This window comes from Plecotus auritus (assembly GCF_963455305.1).
Source record: "Plecotus auritus genome assembly, chromosome: 1".
NCBI lineage: Eukaryota > Metazoa > Chordata > Mammalia > Chiroptera > Vespertilionidae > Plecotus > Plecotus auritus.
The window spans coordinates 46,136,540-46,157,969 of NC_137770.1; the positions used below are offsets into that span (position 1 = coordinate 46,136,540).

The 21,430-nt window shown below is 39.8% G+C and overlaps 2 protein-coding genes across 5 annotated transcripts in view; both read left to right on the forward strand.

Annotated features, from left to right (window-relative positions):
• Positions 1–8,781, forward strand: part of SOS2 (SOS Ras/Rho guanine nucleotide exchange factor 2) — a 112,246-nt gene extending 103,465 nt beyond the window's left edge. For both annotated transcript variants that reach the window (XM_080669427.1, XM_080669428.1), the window contains 4 exons: positions 2,142–2,403; positions 2,928–2,969; positions 5,848–5,957; positions 7,070–8,781. In XM_080669427.1, the coding sequence (XP_080525553.1) occupies positions 2,142–2,403; positions 2,928–2,969; positions 5,848–5,957; positions 7,070–7,579 (924 nt within the window). In that variant the 3' untranslated portion in view covers positions 7,580–8,781. The remainder of the gene's footprint in view (positions 1–2,141; positions 2,404–2,927; positions 2,970–5,847; positions 5,958–7,069) is intronic.
• Positions 8,782–9,296: 515 nt separating this feature from the next.
• Positions 9,297–17,754, forward strand: VCPKMT (valosin containing protein lysine methyltransferase). 3 transcript variants are annotated; one of them, XM_080685281.1, is made up of 6 exons: positions 9,297–9,656; positions 9,750–9,860; positions 10,030–10,102; positions 11,177–11,296; positions 13,299–13,403; positions 16,474–17,754. In XM_080685281.1, the coding sequence occupies exons 1-6, from the start codon at positions 9,412–9,414 to the stop codon at positions 16,486–16,488; spliced, it is 669 nt and encodes a 222-aa protein (XP_080541407.1). In that variant the 5' UTR covers positions 9,297–9,411; the 3' UTR covers positions 16,489–17,754. The 3 variants fall into 3 exon arrangements, with proteins under 3 accessions (XP_080541407.1, XP_080541409.1, XP_080541408.1); XM_080685283.1 differs by lacking the exon at positions 11,177–11,296; XM_080685282.1 differs by lacking the exon at positions 10,030–10,102 and having other exon boundaries at positions 9,750–9,849.
• The last annotated feature ends 3,676 nt before the right edge of the window (positions 17,755–21,430 follow it).

Here is a 21,430-nt window from a genome sequence, read left to right on the forward strand (position 1 = left end):
CTAACCGTTTTTCTCTTGCTGCTTTCAAGATTCTCTCTTTGTCTTTTGCCCTTGGCATTTTAATTATGATGTGTCTTGGTGTGGTCCTCTTTGGATTCCTCTTGTTTGGGGTTGTTTGGGGTTCTGTGTGCTTCCTGGACTTGTAAGTCTATTTCTTTCACCAGGTAGGGGAAGTTTTCTGTCATTATTTCTTCTAATAGGTTTTCAATATTTTGCTCTCTCTCTTCTTCTGGCACCCCAGTAATTCGGATGTTGATACACTTAAAGTTGTCCCAGAAGCTCCTTACACTATCTTCATATTTTTGGATTCTTTTTTCTTTTTGTTTTTCTGATTGGGTGTCTTTTGTTTCCTCATATTTCAAATCTTTGGTTTGATTCTTGGGGTCCTTTGGTCTACTGTTGAATTTCTGTACATTCTTTATTTCAGATAGTGTATGCTTAATTTCTGACTGGTCCTTTTCCATTTTTTTGGCATTCTCATTAAGATCCTTAAAGGTCTCACTAAGTTCCTCAGAGGTTTATAGAAGATTCTTGAGTAACCTTATAGATGTGGTTTTGAACTCTATGCCCAGTAGTTTGCTTTCCTCCATTTCTTTCATTCGTGACATGTTACTTTGTCTCCGCATTTTGGCTGCTTACCTGTGTTGATGGGGTGGTTTTCTGTGGTAGGTGACCTATAGGGCCCAGTGGCTCAGCCTCCCCTATCACCTGAGGTGGACACTCTTGGTGCACCCCTTTGTGGGCTGAGTGCAAAGTCTTGTTGTAGTTAAGCCTTGATTGCTGTTGGTACACTGGGAGGAATTGACCTCCAGGCCAATTGGCTGTGAGGACCCACTGTGTCTATAATGGAAGAACTGTTGTGCTGGAAACACCCTTATGGAGCAGGACTTTTTTCAGTGGGGCTTTGGTGCTCACTGAGTCTGCCTCTTGAATGTGTCACTTATGGATGTGAGGAGTTGAAATCTGGTGTCGTCTCACACTGACTAGGTTCACTGGCTTCTGGATCTCCAAATGGGTGCAGGTCAGCTACTGTCTGAGGCCACCCAGCAGGAGCTACAGTGAGATCTGCAGATTTCTCCTCTTTGCTTGAGGTTTGGAGGTTTTGGAACTATCTGACCAGAGCTGCAGTTTGTTAGGTTAAGCTGCGATAGGGCAGGCCATTTATATGCAAAAGCCACTGCGCAGAGCTTGGGTGGGTTTGTAAATTGTGAGGGGCGGGGTCTCAGGGAATCACTAAGCTAGGGCGTGGCAAACAGCGATGGCTGCCAGTCAGCCGGCTCTGAGTTTCCATGTCCCCACGTCCTGCGCCCCAGCACAGTAAACAATGCTTCCTGCGTGCACCTTTGCAAGAAAGCCACCCTCACTTTCCGACCCAATGGCAGACAGTCCAGTTTCTCCCCGTAGGAGCCTGGGTCCCCAGAGTCTCGCTGGAAACTGGAGTTCAGAGTAATTGGGAGCTTGTGTCTCCCTTCGGGTTGAAAAAAACAGCACACCCAGTCGCCAGCCGCCAGCCCAATTCGCTCGCCTCGGTACCTCAGCTTTTCCGTGCTTGTGCACGTCTCAATGCTCTTTTCTCTTTCCTTCTAGTTGTAGAACTTCTACTCGTCCAGCTTTCCCGTGGTTCTGGGTGATGTTTTGTCTTTTAGTTGTAGTTTTGGTGTGGTTGTGAGAGGCAGCCGCCATCTTGGTTTCTCCAAAGTATTCTTTTTTAAAAATTGAATTTATTGGGATGGCATTGGTTAATAAAACTATACAGGTTTTAAGTGTACAGCTCAGTAAAACATTATCTACATACTGTACTGTATTTTGAATCCATCACCCAAAGTAAAGTGTCTTTCTGTCACCATTTTGCCCCTTTGCCCACTTTCACCTCCCCCAACCCTCTTTCCCTCTGGCTGTCACCACACTGTTGTCTGTGTCATATATCCAAAGTATTTTACTAAGATAAATAGTACCCTTATATGGTATTTTACTAAGATAAATAGTACCCTTATATGGTATTTTACTAAGATAAATAGTACCCTTATATGGCATTTTATTGTACCCGTATAACTATATGCTAAGAATTAGTAAAGTAGCACTAACTCGTAAAAATAAAATACATACAAATTAGTAATGATAATTATGTTTGCTTTTCCTAGCCCAGGAAATCAACTTTCTCTTTAAAATCTCCTGGAATAAGGCCTAATACAGGCCGACATGGCTCTACCTCAGGCACTTTACGAGGTCATCCAACACCATTAGAAAGAGAACCATGTAAAATAAGCTTTAGTCGGATTGCTGAAACTGAGCTTGAGTCAACAGTGTCAGCACCAACCTCTCCAAATACACCATCTACTCCACCAGTATCTGCTTCTTCAGACCTTAGTGTGTTTTTAGATGTGGATCTGAACAGTTCCTGTGGTATGTATTTGATGTAAACCATTTGGTAAAAAAAAAAGGAATCTTGTGTTTAAGGTAATTCTCATTTTTTAATTAGGAAACTATAGAATCCTTTTCAAACTCTATTAGCATAGAAAGTGACAGTGAAATGTGAAAACAGCAATTAACACAAGGAAGTAAAACATCATTCCTGCATTGTTTATGCACATTATTTTCTAATTTATTCATTCAACAAAATTTCTTTAGTACCTTTTGAACACCACTACTACTCTAAAGAGAGCAATAGACAATGAATAAGAAAAAAAGCAGATAAGTTCTGTGAAGGAAATTTATAAAGAGACTGTGATAGAGCGTAAACTAATGCTGATAAAGAAAAAACTGGATTCCAGGTACAGAGTACTGGGTTCATTTCTTTAAAAAATTTAGATGGCAAAAGATGATAAAATTCTGTACTCTGTGTGTGTTATTACATGTTACTTTATGCAGTCATATTTAAAAAATCATACATATCTTCCTTTTCAAATTAATTTTTCTCATTCCCATAGGCAGCAATAGCATCTTTGCTCCAGTTCTCTTGCCACATTCAAGTAAGTAAGAATTTTAGTTGATTCTAATGAAATGATTATGAAGATAATAATTAAGTTGATTAAATTTGTATATGAGTATTTTGGGCTTAACAGCATTTTAAAAATTTGATATTTGAGTGAAATTTTTATAATAAATTGGATTATTTGCTTACAACTGGGTACTATTTAAACTTTACTATAGTTTGTTTTCATCATTTTGCAGCCTATCTATGTTTTAGGGGCTGTGTGACCATTGAACAAATTACTTAGCATCTGTAAGCTTATTAAGGATCAAATGATATAACTTATATAGAGCATCTAGCACATAACTGGGCATGGAATGGGAAATGATTTCATATCAGTTACCTCTTCTCTTCCCCATCTCTTCCAATTCATTTTCCCATAAGCATAATATACTAAATGTTTATTAGGTTCCCAGGCTAGCCCATGATCACTTATTTTGTCACATGAACTTATTAAAGCAGTATTTTGAGTAAATCACTATTCTGCTATTCCTAATTATTTCATAATTTATGGTGTAAATGTTGTCACCTTTCTTTCTACCGTCATTTATTTAAAACAAAATAACTCGGGAAGGACATAGCATCTTTGGGAATAATTCTCCCATTCTGGAGGACTTCTGCTTCTATCATAGTAAAATGTATATGATTTAGATAGTAGCAAGAGAGCCCCTTGTCTTATGAGAAAAGTAAGTTTATTCTTTTAAATGTTTAATTCCAAACTTTATTTTAATTATTTTAAAAAGCAAATAATGCTAAAACACTTGAAATTAACAGCAGTTCCCTATCATAAACTAGTGTCTCATGTCTGAATTTTAGATTCTCCAGAAAGTAAAAGTCCCAGTGGTGGGATGAGGTAATTGCTTGGCCTCACAAAGTGGAGAATGGGGTTGGAGTTCTAATTGCCCTTTATATAGACTTAATCAAGTCTTCTGTTTTCATGCCCATGCCATCCATTGTACCAAGTGCCTTTACTCCTGATCCCTTGGTTCTTTTGGGGCATATTTGCTGCTTTTTCTCAATATCACTGACTATAGACATGTGGGTTTCATCTTATCCATTTTTCTCCTTCATATACATTGTAGTCTACCTTCATGCATTGATGCTTCAGGATTCAGATGTTTCCTGGTTTAATTGAAGTTTCTGTATTTTATTAATTTTCTTGTTCTGTGGTATAAATGTTTTTATTATGTATATTAGTTTATATTGCTGCTGTAATAAAATACCATAACTGAGTGGCTTAAAAGAGCACAGTTCTAGTGGCTAGAAAACCAAAAATCAAGGGGTTGGCAAGGCCATGCTCCCTCGGAAACCTGTAGGGGAGAATTTTCCTGGCCTCTTCTAGCTGCTGGCATTTGCTGGCAATCCTTGGCATCCTTTGGTTTGTAGATGCATTGCTTCAGTCTCTGTCTCTGTTGTCACATGGCCATCTTCTCTATGTGTCTCTTTGTCTCTTCTTCTTATAAAAGACACCAGTCATACTGGATTAGGGCCTGCTTTCATACTAACTTGATTATTTATGACTGTATTTTCAAATAAAGTCAACATTTATAGGCACTGGGGTTAGAGTTCAACACATATTTTGGGAGGGAATACAATTCAGTCCATAACACTATGTCATTTTATAATATTTGCTTTTTTATTTTTTTATTTTTATTGATATCAGAAAGGAAGGGAGAGGGAGAGAGATAGAAACATCAATGATGAGCGAGAATCGTTGACCCGCTGCCTCCTGCACACCCCCTACTAGGGATTGAGCCTGTAACCCGGGCATGTGCCCTTGACTGGAATGGAACCTGGGACCCTTCAGTCCAGAGGCTGATGTTCTATCCACTGAGCCAAACCAGCTAGGGCTAACACCATTATTTTGGATGGTAGTAAAATATATTTTTCACATGATAAAGAAAATGTTTGAAATTTAATTTAAAAATACTGAGAATAACTGCCTAAAATTGTGAATATCCTAAAATAAATCTTGAAATAAAATAACTATGAAAAGTGCTCACATACAATGAGAAAAATAGCAAGAATCCATTAACAATGGACATGAATAAACCATCCAGATCAAAACAAGAGCAAGCCTATGTTAAAAGGTTCTTTCATACATTACTTAACCCTTATAGATTGGTATATTAGTTTGACCCTACTAGAAAGAAATCTGAAAACATATCAAATCATAAAAATATTCACTCCCTTTGGTCTTATTCATTCAACAGAAAATCGAGTACTTATTTTGTACCAGTCACTCTGCTAAGTACAAGGGATTCAGTGGCAAACAAGAAAGATGAAGTCTCAGCCTTTGTTTATACAAAAATATCATTTCTTTGGAACAGAAGTAATATACATGAAGATGACATTGTTCATCCACTCTCTTGGTTTTTCTACTTTTAGCTCCTTAATCTCTCTTACTGATTTCTCTTCATTTTCTTAACCTATTAACGTTGGAAAGCCCTGAGACTCAGTACTTGGCCCTCTTTTTTTCTCACTTGCTTGCTTGTCTCATTTAGTCTTATATCATCTATATGATGATAGTTCCTCAATTTTTTCCTCTACCCAGAATCTCTCTCTTAACCTTTAGATTCAGATATTCAGTGACCTATTCGACATCTCTATTTAATCTTAATGAAATTATATGCTTTTATTTAGTTATAGTACCTACTACATGCCAGGTAGTACCATTGTGCTAAGTGCTAGGGATACAAAAATAAATACACACTCCCCTCAGAAAGCTTACAGTTTAATGGAGAGGTTAGATAAACCAATAGTCAGCTACAGTACAGTCTGACAGATGCCATAGCAGAGGTTATCACAAATTGAAATTAAATTTATGTAATGAATGTACTATATATTGTGGTTAAACTAATCTTTTTAACCCACAGAGTCTTTCTTCAGTTCGTGTGGTAGTTTACATAAACTAAGTGAAGAGCCACTGATTCCTCCTCCTCTTCCTCCTCGAAAAAAATTTGATCATGATACTTCAAATTCCAAGGTACTCAGCAGGACTTAGGTTTGCCTCATCTCATTCAAAGTTGTAAATCTTTAAAACAGTGCTTGTCCTTCTAAAGAGTCTTATCAGTTAAAATGTGGGTACCCTTTATGGTTTTTAAACATTTGGGTTGTTTTATTTGAAAAATACTTTAAATAATTACTCGTAATACTTTTTCTAAAAAAGATACTGGGCAGATTCACAAATACTCAGAAGTACATTTTTGCTCCTGTACTAGTAGAGGTGGATATAACTTTAATATTCAAAGCATTCTTCAAACTTTAGGATGCATCAATCTCCTGGAAGGCTTGTTAAAAACCAGATTGCCAGAGTTTCTGATTCTGTAGGTCTGGGGTGAGGCTCAATAATTTGCATTTCTAACAAGTTCCCCACTGTTGCTGTTAGTGCTGGTCCCTGGATCATACTTTTCAAACCATTACTCTAAGACTCACTGGGAAAAGTAGAAGTAGGTGGCCAGAAAGCAGCAGCTGGATATTAAATCCTCTTAACATCATGTTCTTTCATGTCTGCAAAACTATATATACTTTTCATTCACTTGCCTATTATTATAATAAAAATACATAAGTTTATGAAATGTATATACAAAGCAAGATAACCTTTGGTGTTATGTTCTAGGATTTTAATTAAAACATCTCATATATAAAAATATTAAACTGGGGCCCTGAATTAAACTGGGAGTAATTTAGTCATAAATCTGAATCAAATTAACCTATTTTGAACTCCTGGATTTAACTTGACACATAGAAATTTTCTTTCATTCATTTATTCAATTATTGTTAATCCTCACTAGAGGATATTTTTCCCATTGATTTTTAGGAAGAGTGGATGGGAGGAAGGAGGGCAGAGTGAAAGAGAAACATTGATGTGAGAGAGAGACATCAATTGATTGCCTCCTGAACCCACCCTGATCAGGGCCAGGATCAAACCTGCAACCCAGATACATGCCCTTGGCCGGGAATCGAACCCTTGACCTTTTGGCATGCTGGCTAACACTCTAACCACTGAGCACACCGACCAGGGCAATTCTTTTAATAACTTTTTCTTGCAGATATTTCAGGAGAATAGAAATATAATTTAATTACTTTTTTTTTAAGGGAAATATGAAATCTGATGATGACCCCCCTGCTATTCCACCAAGACAACCTCCTCCTCCAAAGGTAAAACCCAGAGTTCCTGCTCCTACCGGTGCATTTGATGGGCCTCTGCATAGTCCACCTCCACCACCGCCGAGAGATCCTCTTCCTGATACTCCTCCACCAGTTCCCCTTCGACCTCCAGAACACTTTATAAACTGTCCATTTAATCTTCAGCCACCTCCACTGGGACATCTTCACAGAGATCCAGACTGGTTCAGAGACGTTAGCACGTGTCCAAATTCACCAAACACTCCTCCTAGCACACCCTCTCCAAGGGTACCACGTCGATGCTACGTGCTCAGTTCTAGTCACAATAATCTTGCTCATCCTCAAGCTCCCCCTGTTCCACCAAGGCAGAATTCAAGCCCTCACCTACCAAAACTGCCACCAAAGACTTACAAACGGGAGCTTTCACACCCCCCATTGTATAGACTGCCTTTGCTAGAAAATGCAGAAACTCCTCAATGACCGTAGCCATATGTAGTCAATGACACTGGAATGATATTTGTAAAGGTTGTTTTTTTTAATTTATTAAAAAAAGGCATAGTATTTTAGTACTTTTTACAAATAATGCTCTTAAAAATGCTACTGATCAAATAAGCTTTTAAAATCGGAAAAATAAAAATACAAAAGTCCTTCGTCATTATCCTCAGGTGATCAGTAGCATTGCCTTGTCTTGGATCCTCAGTGCTGCCAAAAGGCCAGTATAAAGAATTTATATTTGCACTGTAGTCTCTGCTAAAATATGGTTTAAAGTGACTGATTGCACTGAAAAGGGGTAGTGCATTTGTGGAATTTTTCAGATTTGAGTAATAGCTGCCTTTTTAAGGCAATAAATTTACACAAATATAGGAGGTGTATGGTGTTACTGATTTTTTAACTTCTTTGACCATCTTCTAGTTTTTACATTTAGGAGAATTGTGAATAACACCCATTGTTCTTAAACTTGTTAATGCCATGTCTTAAATGCCAGAATTTGCTGCTAAAGACAAAAATGAAAAATAGAATGAAAATAATAGAATGCACTGTGTATTATTTAGCCAAAATGTAAACAAAAAGACTACCTAACCCCATCATAGAGGAGAAAAGGGCATGTATTTTTTCAGATGTGCCTTTTGTTTTTGCAAACTATGGTGTCTTTAGCTAATGAATTGCCTATTATTTTGGAAAACAAAGTTAATATGCCATGTATGTACAGTTTTGTTTATATTGTATATTTAAAGATAATGCTAATAACCTATATAAATTTAAGTGACTCGAGGTCTATAATACAATCTGCTACTTTACTAATTGATAAATTCAAAGGAAAAGTTTCTTATGGCATAGGAACCAAATGCCTTGCCTTCAAAACCTAGTAACTTTCTCTATAAATCTTGTGTTAACTAAAATTTTTTTAAATATTTTTTTTAGATTGGTAATATTTAAACCAGCAAATACTTAAAGCTTTATTAAACTTTTTAATCCGAGAAGTAGTAAAACTTTTATTTGCTATTTGGACTCCTTCCTTAAAAGTGATGAAAAAGTGTGTTTTGCTGATAATGGTGTAGCAGCAGTTGTAAGGTAGCCAAAGCCACGTCGTTTATTTACTGGTCTGTGGCCTTTTATATGCTTTGTATCAGAGTGCTTAACAAGATTAATAAATCACCCCAGTCTTAATTTTTAAGACTTTTAAAATATGTGTTTTCAGTATAAGGAACAAGGGGGGAGATTGTTCAGTTCTGTAGAAATATTTATATACACATTATTTTCAAAGGGTTATGTATAGCTTCAGTTACATAATCCCAAAGCATTTAAGTGATGTAAATTTAGAGGATAACTGTCTTGACTGCTAAACGTAATCAGCAAGCTTCTAGTAATTTTTATGAATTCAGATGAAAAATTAGGAGCATGTTGGCAATTCTTAAGCAGGATTATAGCCATCCTTGGTAAAATGGATTTAAGGCCAATAACCACTGTGTGAGTTAATCTCCAATCAGGTAAAAACGTTCTGAGGTTGACTTTGTTTTTTAAAGAGCAGATTATATTACTCTCTTTGTCTGGAAAAGTGATTTAAACTGCCTATTCATTAAGCTAGATTTGTAATTTAGGGGAGTGAGGCCACCCAGGGTGCAGGGGAAGCTGGCAGCCCAGCGCTGGGCCACGCCCAGGTAACGCTGCCTTCCGGGCTTTGTGCCTTTGCTGGTAACTCGAGGCTTCAATTCCGCCACTAGGAGGCGCGGGGCCCTCGAGAGGCGGGGCCTCAGGGGGATGCGCGTGGGCGTGACGTCACTTCATGCGCCGCATTCTGTTGCCGGGCAGCCATGGAGGAGGACCCATTGGGGAACTTTGTGCGAGTTTTGGAGAAGAGAGATGGCACGGCATTACGACTGCAGCAGTATGGCTCCGGTGGCGTGGGCTGCGTGGTCTGGGACGCTGCCATTGTTCTTTCTAAATACCTGGAGACGCCCGGGTTCGCCGGCGACGGGGCCCACGCGCTGCGCCGGCGGTCGGTGCTGGAGCTGGGCGCCGGCACTGGGGCCGTGGGGCTCATGGCTGCGACCCTCGGGTAAGCGCTGGCGGGAGGGGCGCCTCTTGGTTTGGGAAACTGATTACTGGCTTCCCACCGGGTGCCTACGTCTCAGTCGACGTTATTTTATAGGGCAGATGTTGTAGTCACCGATCTTGAGGAATTGCAAGACTTGCTGAAGATGAATATTAATATGAACAAGCATCTTGTCACTGGTTCTGTTCAAGCCAAGGTACTGAAATGGTTTGTATGGCCTTTCGGCTTGTTTTAATAACGATTTGTAGTTTGCTTTAAATTGCGTTTTACTAAAAGCATGGCTAATAGAAAGGGGATCTTCCGGGTCTTGTTTTTCAAACAAGAATATTTTTAATTATTAAAGCAACAGTTAAAATATTTGGTTGGCATTTTTAAGGGGGGAAGAAATAGAAGACTTTCCTTCTCCGCCAGACTTCATACTGATGGCCGACTGCATATACTACGAAGAGGTAAATATTCAATGAGAGAAGTCTGTTTAGAAGATGTACCGTATTTCCTAGATTCTAGAGCACACATCTCTTCACATTTTAGGATATCTGAATTCAGGATATTTGTCCTATAGTTAATGACACAGTAAAGAGAAATTAAGGTCACCAGGGAATACTGATTATCATATAGGCCTCATTATCATATAGGCCTGTTGAGAAAAGTGTTATGTACATTTTACTAGAGGCTTCTGTAAAGTCTTAAAAGGATTTTACCATTTGGATCTAAGATTATTATTTTTTTTACTTAGCTGTTCCTAGTGAACATGTTAAGCAAGACACTGAGAATTAAATTGCATTGTAAGGAATTCATTGTTCTGTGGCAAGATTTATTAGACTCATAGAATGATTTCTAAAAATTATCAATTTGTGCAAATTGTAGACATCACTCATTTTTTTAAAAAATAATGAACATTTAGCCAACTTATGTTCAGGTTAGGTCAGACTTGCTTTTGTAGGTAAATTGTTGATTATTTAAATCCCAAGTTAAATAATTAAATTTTTTAAGAGAAGTCAATTTCATTTGTTTTCCCATGGGATCTTGAAAATGCAATTATTTGGCCGAAACCGGTTTGGCTCGGTGGATAGAGCGTCGACCTGTGGACTGACGGTCCCGGGTTCGATTCCGGTAGGGGGCATGTACCTTGGTTGCGGGCACATCCCCAGTGTGGGGTGTGCAGGAGGCAGCTGATCGATGTTTCTCTCTCATCGATGTTTCTGACTCTCTATCCCTCTCTCTTCCTCTCTGTGAAAAAAATCAATTAAATATATTTAAAAAAAAAAAAAAGAAAGAAAATGCAATTATTTGAATCCTTCCTTTGGAAACTGAAGTCAATACATGGTTAAGAGGAGTTTACTAAAAAAAATAGAGTTTACTATTCATTAGTTAGAGTTTTAACTACTTGTACTTTGTTGGATTGATTCAAAGATGGGTAAATTGTAGGGGAGATATAATTATTGCTCCACCTTCCTTACTCCCCTTTCACAGTAAAAATATAAAATTTTTTATAAACAAAAATTTTACTCTTTTTTGAACAGTCTTTGGAGCCGCTGTTGAAAACTCTAAAAGATCTCAGTGGATCTGAGACTTGTATTATATGTTGTTACGAACAGCGAACAATGGGGAAAAATCCAGAAATTGAGAAAAAATATTTTGAGGTGGGTACTCTACTACATCTATCTTTGTAGTGATTATCCTTCAGGGAGCCTGTGTATGACTGTGTGTAAGTATATTACGGAAATTTTGAGTCAGGAAAACATTCTGGTTGTAGGAACCCAAGGAGGATTCGTAACAGCCCATCATTCTTCTAAGCCCCCTCCCCTTTTTTCATCTTTTGTGATCCTTTATTTCTTTTTATTTTCTAATTAGTTGATCTAATATATAAAGAACAATGTAAAATAATAGTAGTGATGCCCTTGTCTTTTCTGAGAAAGTTTATAATGTTTCCCTTATTTAAACATGCTGGCTTTGGGGAACATTATTTAATATATATATATATATATGTGTGTGTGTGTGTGTGTGTGTGTGTATGTATGTGTATATATGTATACATATATATACACATATACATATATATATGAATACATCATGGAAACATGGTATGTTTTTACTTCTCTGTTTACCTCTACTTTTTTGTGAAAGCTTTAACCAAGATAATCTTATGTTTTCGGGGTTTGATTTTGTTTCGTTTTTTAACATAAAAACTCACAGCTCAGTGGTGAGAGCATCGGCCCGTGAACAGAAGAGTTGCAAGTTCAATTCCAGTCAAGGGCACATACCTCGGTTGCAGGCTTGGATGCCCAACCTGGTCAAGGCGAGTGCAAGAGGCAACCAATTGATGTGTCCCACCCAAACATTTATTCATTTAATTATTCACTTTTTAATCCTCATCCGAGGATATGTTCATTGAATTTAGAGGGGGTGGGAGGGAAACATACATGAGAGAGAGAAGCATCGGTTGATTACCTCCCATACATACCCTGACCGTGAATCAAACCCACAACTTAGGTATGTGCCCTGACCAGGAATCAAACCTTCAACCTTTTTGGTGTATAGGACAACACTCCAACCAATTAAGCCACTCAGCCGGGCCCAATCCCTTTTTATGCACAAAAATCCATCACATTACAAGTGACTTCTCTTGGTTCATACAGGGGTGGGCAAAAGTGGTTTTATAGTTGTTCATATGGAAAATAATACAATAATGAATAAATAATAATAGAAGAATAAACTCTGGCCCTGGCTGGTGTGGCTCAGGTGATTGTGCGGTGTCCTGTGCACTGGAAGATTGCTGGTTCAATTCCCAATCAGGACACAGACCAGGTTTCCGGCTCTATCCCTGGTAGGGGGTATATAGGAGGCAGCTGAATGATGTTTCTCTCCCTCTCCCTTCATCTCTCTCTGAAAATCCATTTTTAAAAAATCTATAAAAAGAAGAATAAACTCTGTTTTGTGTAATCACAGTTGTAAACCTGCTTTTGCCCACCCCTGTATATATAGCCCTGCAGTTTTATCCACTGAAAGGACTACTTTGGTTAAATGAGAAAACAAATATATGTCTCTGCTTCAGATATATGTTGAAATGTTATTATTTTTATGTGGGGGTTTTTTAAATATATTTTTTTATTTCAGAGAGAAAGGGCGAGGGAGAGATAGATAGAAACATCAATGTTGAGAGAGAATCATCCTGACAGGGAATTGAACCCTGTCCTCCTGGTTCATAGGTGGACATTCAACCACTGAGCCACCGCCGGCTGGGCTATTTTTATGTTTTTCTTAAATGTGATGAATGTTAATGAACTCTTGAAACTTTATCATTGAAAGTTTTGTATTGTTAAACAGTTCCAATTGAGTTAAAATATGTAAGATAACATAAAATATGTAAAATGCTTTTGTAAATGGAATTACACTATGTGGCTTTCTGGGTCTGGCTTCTGTCCCTCAGGACAGTGTTTTTTAAGGTTCAGCTCAAGTGCTCAACTCCATTTTTCATGTGCATACACCCAAGTAATCACTACCCAGCATAAGGAATGGAACATTTTCACAGCCTCAAAAGGCTCCCAGTGTGCCCCTTCCCAGTCAGTACTCCACCATTCTGACTTCTCACCACAGGACAGTTCATATTATTGAATTTGAAGTATATCTCTTTTAAATTTATAGCTCCTTCAACTAGACTTTGACTTGGAAAAAATTCCTTTGGAAAAGCATGATGAAGAATATCGAAGTGAAGATATTCATATTTTATACTTCAGAAAGAAAAAATCGGTAAATACTGTACATTCCTGGCTCTTTATCCTCTGAGGAGTTTTTTTTTTTTAGCTGGATGCTGTCTCTCAACTTATAGGTGGTATAGATGTTGATTTTGATGTGGGGAAATAGTATGATGATTTACTGGACTCAGGCACTCTCTCTCAAATATTAAGATCACTTTACCTGGCCTCATGTTCTTCCTCTAAAATAAGGCAGGCTTCTTCTTTAAAGGTCCTGTCCAGCTGTAAATTATATCGGGCATTACCTCAGACAGGTAACTTAGCTATTTATAAGTTTCTGGTACTTTTTAAAAAATATATTTTATTGATTTTTTTTGCAGAGAGGAAGGGAGAGGGAGAGTTAGAAACATCGATGAGAGAGAAACATCAATCAGCTGCCTCCTGCACACCCTCCACTGGGGATGTGCCTGCAACCAAGGTACATGCCCTTGACTGGAATCAAACCTGGGACCCTTGAGTCTGCAGGCCAACACTCTATCTACTGAGCCAAACCGGTCAGGGCAGTTTCTGGTATCTTTTATTAGAGATTTTAAAATGCCAGCTCTGACCTTTGTGAACTTTATCCAACCATTCAGAATTTTTTAATAGTCAAATTAAAACATAGCAACCCTTCCCTGGTGGTTTAGTGGCTAGGATTTGGTACTTTCACCGCTGCAGCTCAGGTTTAATTCCTGGTCAGGAAAGTTATATGTCGAATCACTATGTTGTACACCAGAAACTAATATAATACTTATGTCATCTACACTTCAATAAGGAAAAAAATTTTTAAAGTAAAATATAACAAGACAGATCTGTCCAATAATGAGGAATGCACTGTTTTATGTATATTCCCCTTTTGCTGCTTCCTTTACTTCTTATAACAATTACATTTTATGCAGGTTGCCGCTGCAATGCCTAGAGTTTGAGTCTGTAGAAAGGAAGAATTGTGTCTATTTTTATCCCAGCACCTTTTGTATGTGACTGGTTGGTATAAGGCAGGGACATGATTAATTTTATGAATTAAGGATGTTAAATTTAATAACACATTTTTTCTGTTATCTTTGCTTTGAATTTGTTCATGATGAAGTTTTCTGATTATGTAAATTCTAGTCAAAAGCAAATAACTTGTAATTTTTGAGATCAATATTAGATGTTATGATTATAAGGTAAAAGGATTAGTGGGATTAGTAATTCAAATCAACAAATTTACGTGGCATGATGCTGGAGATACAAAGATAAAAAATGGTTTATGCCTTAAGAAGAGTCCATTTTATTTTTTTTTAATTTCTTTATTAATTAAGGTATTACATGTGTCCTTATTCCCCAATTACTCCCCCCAAACCCCCATTCATGCCCTTACCCCCCTGTTGTCTGTGTCCATTGGTTAGGCTTATATGCATGCATACAAGTCCTTTGGTTGATCTCTCCCCCTTACCCCCACCCTCCCCTACCTTCCCTTAGGTTAGTTGAAGTTGTGGTGTAGTTTTAAAAGTAGAATATTTTTTGAGTCATAATGATTTTGTTTTCTAAATATAAAGGCTTTAATTTGGCAAAGAATAATTCCTTTTTTAAAAATTGATATAATTCATGTACCATAAAAATTACCCTTTTAAAGTGGTTTTTAGTATATCACAGAGTTGCACAACCATCACCACTTTCTAATTTTTTTTAAATATATTTTTATTGATTTCAGAGAGGAAGGGAGAGAAAGAGAGAAACATCAATGATGAGAGAGAATCATTGATGGGCTGCCTCCTGCATGCCCCCTACTGGGGACCAAGCCCACAGCCTAGGCATGTGCCCTGACTGGGAATCAAACTGTGACCTCCTGGTTCACAGGTCGACACTCAACCACTGAGCCATGCCAGCCGGACACCACTTTCTAATTTTAAGCATTTTCATTACCCCAAAAAGAAACCCTGTATTCGTTAGTGATCACTTCCTGTTTCTGCCGCCCCCAGCACCTAATTTGTGGTTACAGATCTACTTTCTGTCTCTCTGGATTTGCATATTCTGACCATTTCATATACAGGTATCCCTTTCAGAAAGTTCGCGTTATGCCATTTTGCTTTTACAAAAGACCTATAATCGTATGGTAATGGCTTCTATAAAAGCAAACATTCTTTGGATTTCTTTTACTTAGTGAAAATGAGTACTAAGGTAGTCTTTCATAAAAGTGAAGTGGCATAATGCAAAAGCAGGGATACTTTTCACTTTATCCCATTTCAGCTCATAAAAGGTTTCATAGGAATGTTCAGGGGACACTAGTAAATGGAATCACACCCTATGTGGCTTCCTGGGTCTGACTTCTTTCACTCAGGACAATGTTTTTAAGGTTCAGCTATGCTGTAGCACACATCAGCACTTAACTTCCTTTTTATAGTTGAATATTTCTTTGTATGGACATACAATACCTTATCCATCTGTTCACCAGTTAAAAGGCCTTTTAGTATCTTTCACTTTTTGGCTCCAATGAATAATGTTGCTATGAATATGCATGTAAACATTTCTGTATGATATATGTTTTCAAGTCTCTTGGGTATGTTCCTCAAATAGAATTGCCAGGTCTTATGAGAACTCTGTTTAACTTTTTGGAATTGCCAAACTATTCCAAAGCTACTAAAATGTTTGAGGTTTCTACTGGCAATGTGTGAGGGTCCCAGTTCTCCACATCCTCACCAATACTTGTCATTGTCCGTCTTTTTTATTATAGCCATTTTAGTAGGTATGAAGAAATTATAGTTGTAAAAGTTTTTTATATATTCTAGATATTAGACTCTTACTGGATACATAACTTCCAAATACTTCCTCCCATTCTTTAAGTTGTCTTTTCATTTTTTTATAGTATGTCCTTAAGCACAAAAGTTTTTAATTTTGATGATGTTGAATGTATCTGTTTTTTTCTTTGGTTACCTGTGCTTTAGGTATCAGCAAAGAATCATCTCTAAACATTATCCATGGTGGTTCATTTGAATTGCATTTAGCCATTACTAGGCATATTACCTAGTATTAAGTACCCAGCAAATACTTCATTTGTAATAATTCATTCTGTAACGTTTCTGGTTTTTTTTCTTTTTTTCTTATAGAAATTTCCATCATGAAATCTTTAGTCATCTTACCCAAGCCTCTAACAACCTGGGTAAGCTAAAGATGTGAATGGAGCATGGGAAGATTGTGTTCAAAGATTTTTCCAGCATGTCTTTAGAGATCTGATAATAGACAACAACCATCATGGGCTGCCTAAAAAACAGAAAAAGACTGCCGGTCTGCCAGCTAATGGGCCTGAAATCCAACTTAGTTTACTTTTAGCTCAGTATCAAGTTCTGCTTAAAAGAAACATTGTGTATTAGTCACTCCTCAAATAAAAATAGGTATTGAGGTTAGCCTAAAGTCTGCCAAAAATAAACAGTGAAGCTTCATGGTTGACTTATCTTATTTTCCGGAAATAGATAAATTGATCCAGTTTCTAAAGAGAAATATATATTGCTATAATAAAGTTTAAATTCAAATCAGTAAATTTTAGTTTGTCTTCAAGATAGGTAAATTTAAAAGGTTTTCATTTTAACATAATTATGCAGTGATTTTTATCATGTATCTTCCACTTTGTTGCTTTTAAGATAGCTTTACTACTTAAATGTTCTTTCACGTTAAAAAAGCCCCAAAATATTTTGTATAGTTACATTGGCCATCGTTTTATTCTGTTCCTCCACCATACATGTCTACATGAGGTAGTAAATTATACTGTAGTGAGTTAGTAAGAATGAAAGTTAAGAAATCATGATATTAGGAGGGGGGTTGGAGTGAAAATAAAAAGCCCATTTTCAGGCTGGTTCACTTTTCTCATATATATCTTCCAGGAAAAAGTGGCTAAAAATCACTGATGTTTACTTGTTTACACAAAACAGAGACATTTTTAAATAACTGCAAATGTAATTCTGTATACATTTAGCAAATGGTTTTGATTCTGTGTAGTCTTTTTATGTTATGATAATCATCTGCTCACAGACTGATATGTCAAGAACTTAAGTCTCACCAGTTATAAAGAGTAATGAAACTATAGAATTCTGGTACTTACAGGCATTGGTGCTAGGTGGCACATTTTATGTGTTAAAATATTATTGCCCTGGCCGATTTTGTTCAGTGGTTAGAGTGTCGGTCCACAAACTGCAGGGTTGTGGGTTCAATTCCCAGTCAAGGACACATACTTCCCCAGCCCCAGAAGGAGGCAACCAATCAATGTTTCTCTCTCGTGTCAATGTTTTTCTCTCCTCCTCTTACCTCCCTTCCACTCTTTTTGAAATCAATGGAAAAAATATCCTCAGTTGAGGATTAAAAAAATAATAAAAATAAAATTATTCTTTTTGAGATCCTGTGATTTTTTTTTTTTTTCATGCTTCAGAAATAGCTTTGAAGAAAATGAACATCTAAAGCAGATAACTGCTTTCCAGAAAGACAAAAGCAGCCCTCTGTAGAAAAATTAAGGATTAATATCACGAGAACAGTTTTTCCTTCAGGCTTACTTTAGTCTTTAGTTTGTTTTACTGTTCTTTTTCGAATACTTTGTTCATCCTGCCCTTAGTATTTTATTAAGCAGTTAGATAACCTAAATATGTGATACTTTGTTGCAGAGAGCACCAGTTATTAGTGAAGTCTTAGGACTAATGACCACTTTCTAGCTTGTTCCATAACATTATGGAACTTGTAAAACTAAGTTTGATATTGACGCTGTAGTAGGGCACCCAGATTCCTCAGATCCTTTTTCACCCTCCTCTCCTTTTCATTATACTCGGGATATACAGTCTACCTGTGGGTCTTTGGCCTAAAGTGCCCCTTGACATCCTATCTAATAAAGAGGGAATATGCTAATTGACCATCACTCATCACAAAGATGGCTGCACCCACAGCTGAAGCCAAGTTCCCATAAGGAGCCTTAACGAGCAATCAGCAGGGACCTGAGGCTACGCCCTCCCCCACCCCCGTAGGGCTTGACAGGGGACCTCAGGCCACGCCCCCAACCCCGGCGCCAGGCCAGGGGACCTGAAGCCATGCCCCCCGCCTGGCAGGGCTTGACAGGTGCGCTTCCCGTCCTGGTGCTGGGCTAGGGGACCTCAGGCTGCCCCAGCGCCAGGCTGAGGGACCTCAGGCCACACACCCCCACCAGGTGGGGCTTGACAGAGAACTTCAGGCCATGCCCCCCACCCCGGGACCAGGCCAGGGGACCTCAGACCGCACCCCCTGCCCAGCGGGGCTTGACGGGGGACCTCAGGCCACGCCCTCTGTCCCAGCATCGGGCCAGGGGACCTGAGGCTGCACCCCCCCTTCCTGGCTGGGCTTGACAGGGGACCTCAGGCCGTGCCCCCCACCAAGCAGGGCTTGACAGAGGACCTCAAGGTGCACCCCCAGTGCTGGGTTGGGGGAACTCAGGCTGTGCCCACCAGGCCAGGGAACCTCAGACCGCACCCCCCACCCGGTGGGGCTTGATGGGGGACCTCAGGCCGTGTACCCCGCCCCCGCACCGGGCCAGGGGACCTGAGGCTGCGCCCCCCTGCCTGGTGGGGCTTGACAGGGACCTCAGACCGCACCCCCAACCCAGGGGGCTTGACAGGGGACCTCAGGCCGCGCCCCCCACCAGGTGGGGCTTGACAGGGAACTTCAGGCCGCGCCCCAACCCTGGCACCAGGCCGGGGAACCTCAGGTGCACACCCTGCCCCAGCACCGGGCCAGGGGACCTGAGGCTGCGCCCCACTGCCTGGCGGGGCTTGACAAGGGACCTCAGGCCATGCTCCCCACCCAGCGGGGCTTGACAGGGGACCTCAAGGTGCACCCCCAGTGCTGGGTTGGGGGAACTCAGGCCACGCCTCCTGCCCACTGGGGCTTGATGGGGGACCTGAGGCTGCACCCCCCCCACTTGGCGGGGCTTGATGGGGACCTCAGGCCATGCCCCCCACCCAGTGGGGCTTGACAGGGGATCTCAGGCCATGTCCCCCACCTGGCGGGGCTTGATGGGGGACCTCAAGGCACGCCCTCCACCCCAGTCTGGGCTGGGGGACCTCAGGCCATGCCCCCCATCCTGGCGCTGGGCCAGGGGACCTGAGGCTACATCCCCTGCCCGGTGGGGCTTGACAAGGGTGGGACTGGCCAGGACTGGATCTAGCCCAATGGGGGCAGGGGCCAGCTGGGTCTGGGTCTCACGTGATTTTGAGGCGCATGTGGGTGGGCGGGGACTTGACTCTGGGTCCCGTGTGCGCCCCAGACTCTAACAGGAGGAAGGTTTTCACATACATTTTACTAATTTTCTTTCATCTCTGACACTTCTATTATAAAGAAAGGGCAAATAGCAATATTAAATTATTTCCTCTAATCCCCTTTTAATGTGCACGAGTTTTGTGCACCAGGCCACTAGTTCCTATATAGAAGCCCAGCTCCTTTATCTCGGACAGGTGTACCTTACCCTCCAAAACTTCCTGGAGGAGTCAGGCTGAAGACCTCTATTCAACTTGGCCAGAGTCACACTTGTGTGTTCTTCCTCCCTTTCCCATCCTATTCCCATTCATTTACTTGACTTAACATCTTAAGTCGTTTGCATACATCCATCACTGTTTCTGGGGAACTGACCTAATGTCTAACTGTAGAGTTAGAGTAATTTGTAACAGAAAGTCAAGTGGGATTTTTCCCTATTATGGAATAAGGCCAAAGTGGAAGTTAAAAGTTACCAGGTCCCCAAGTTCTACGATCAGAGAACTACCAGTGGTTAGGACCAGTGAGCACTGCAGGGCTTACTGAAAGGTGCCAGTTCATATAACATGCCCTCACTAACCACCGTCCCCCACATGGCCAGGGAGCCTGGGGTTCTTTTGGAGGAGTGCATTGTAGAGGAATGGGATTTAGTCCTTTGGGCTCTGCCCTGAGGGAGGAAATGGGGCATCTGCACTTAGAAACCATGGGAGGAAGGCCTGAGAGAATAATTCAAGATTTGGGATGCCTCCAAGAAGGGCAGACCAGCATTTTTCCCACCTGGTTGGATGTGTTTACCCAGCAGATCTGCACATTTGTTTTATCCAGAGCCCAGGAATGGAATTGGAGAGATAAAGGGACTGTCAGGCAGAGTTACCGGAGATGGATCCTGCCAGCCTGAGAGTGATAGATACGTGAATTGGGGGCTAGAGAACTTGTGCAGCAATTTGAGGAGGTTGAAAGGCAGGTGCAACAGGTGAGTGAGGTGTGATGCCAGTTGGCTGAATATAGCAAACAGATCTCAAAGGATAGCCAGTGCTGGGTGGAGCTGCTCAGGAGTGAGCCTCTGGCCCTTCACACAAGTGGGGGTTGCACTGTGCACCATGAAATCCCTAGGGCACTTATCAGAACACTGTTATCGCCAATTAGGGAGCCCCCACAATAAGACAGAGTTTCTCAAACTAAGCTACACATGGGATCACCTTGAAAATTAAAAGCCATGTTCAGGCCCCATCTGAGTCCAGTTATATCAGAGGCATGGTGTTTTTGTTAAAGGGCTCCAGATGGTTTTAGTGTATAGCCTAAAGTGAGGGCTACTGCTATAAGGAAACAGCATCTGCTTCCCAAAAAGAGGAGAGCAAAGGGAGGAGAAATATAAAAACAAACTATTCGTGATTAGAGTGGACCTATGCTGCATAGGGAGGAAAAGAGCTTTGAATCCGATGTAGAATCTCCTATGAAGTAGATTTTAAAATAAACAGGACTGAGCTTTAGAAACTGACTAAATAGCTCAAAATTTAGAGAATCTGGCCAAGAAGGTAAAGTGGAAAGTGGAATTCAATAGCTGGTAAAAGAAAATCATTAACAGGTATAGTCACCAATGATTTGGGTCTCCTCTCTATACCAGCTACAACTAAGGATCTTCGAGGTTGCATAGCTTTGAATCTTAACCTGCTATAATTCATAACCAAAGAAGGGTCCACAGATCATGTTTGGTGAATTTGGGCGTGGTTAGGTTATTGTTAATTATTTTAGGAAGTGTTAATAATCCAGAATGATTGGTAATGGGATTTTTTTACATAGCAAATC

Coding starts and splice junctions, on each gene's coding strand:
- VCPKMT (XM_080685281.1), top strand. CDS start 9,412: ATGGAGGAGGACCCATTGGGGAACTTTGTGCGAGTTTTGGAGAAGAGA. Junction 9,861..10,029: donor CAAGCCAAGGTACTGAAATG/GTTTGTATGGCC, acceptor GGCATTTTTAAG/GGGGGAAGAAATAGAAGACT. Junction 11,297..13,298: donor TTGAGAAAAAATATTTTGAG/GTGGGTACTCTA, acceptor TTAAATTTATAG/CTCCTTCAACTAGACTTTGA.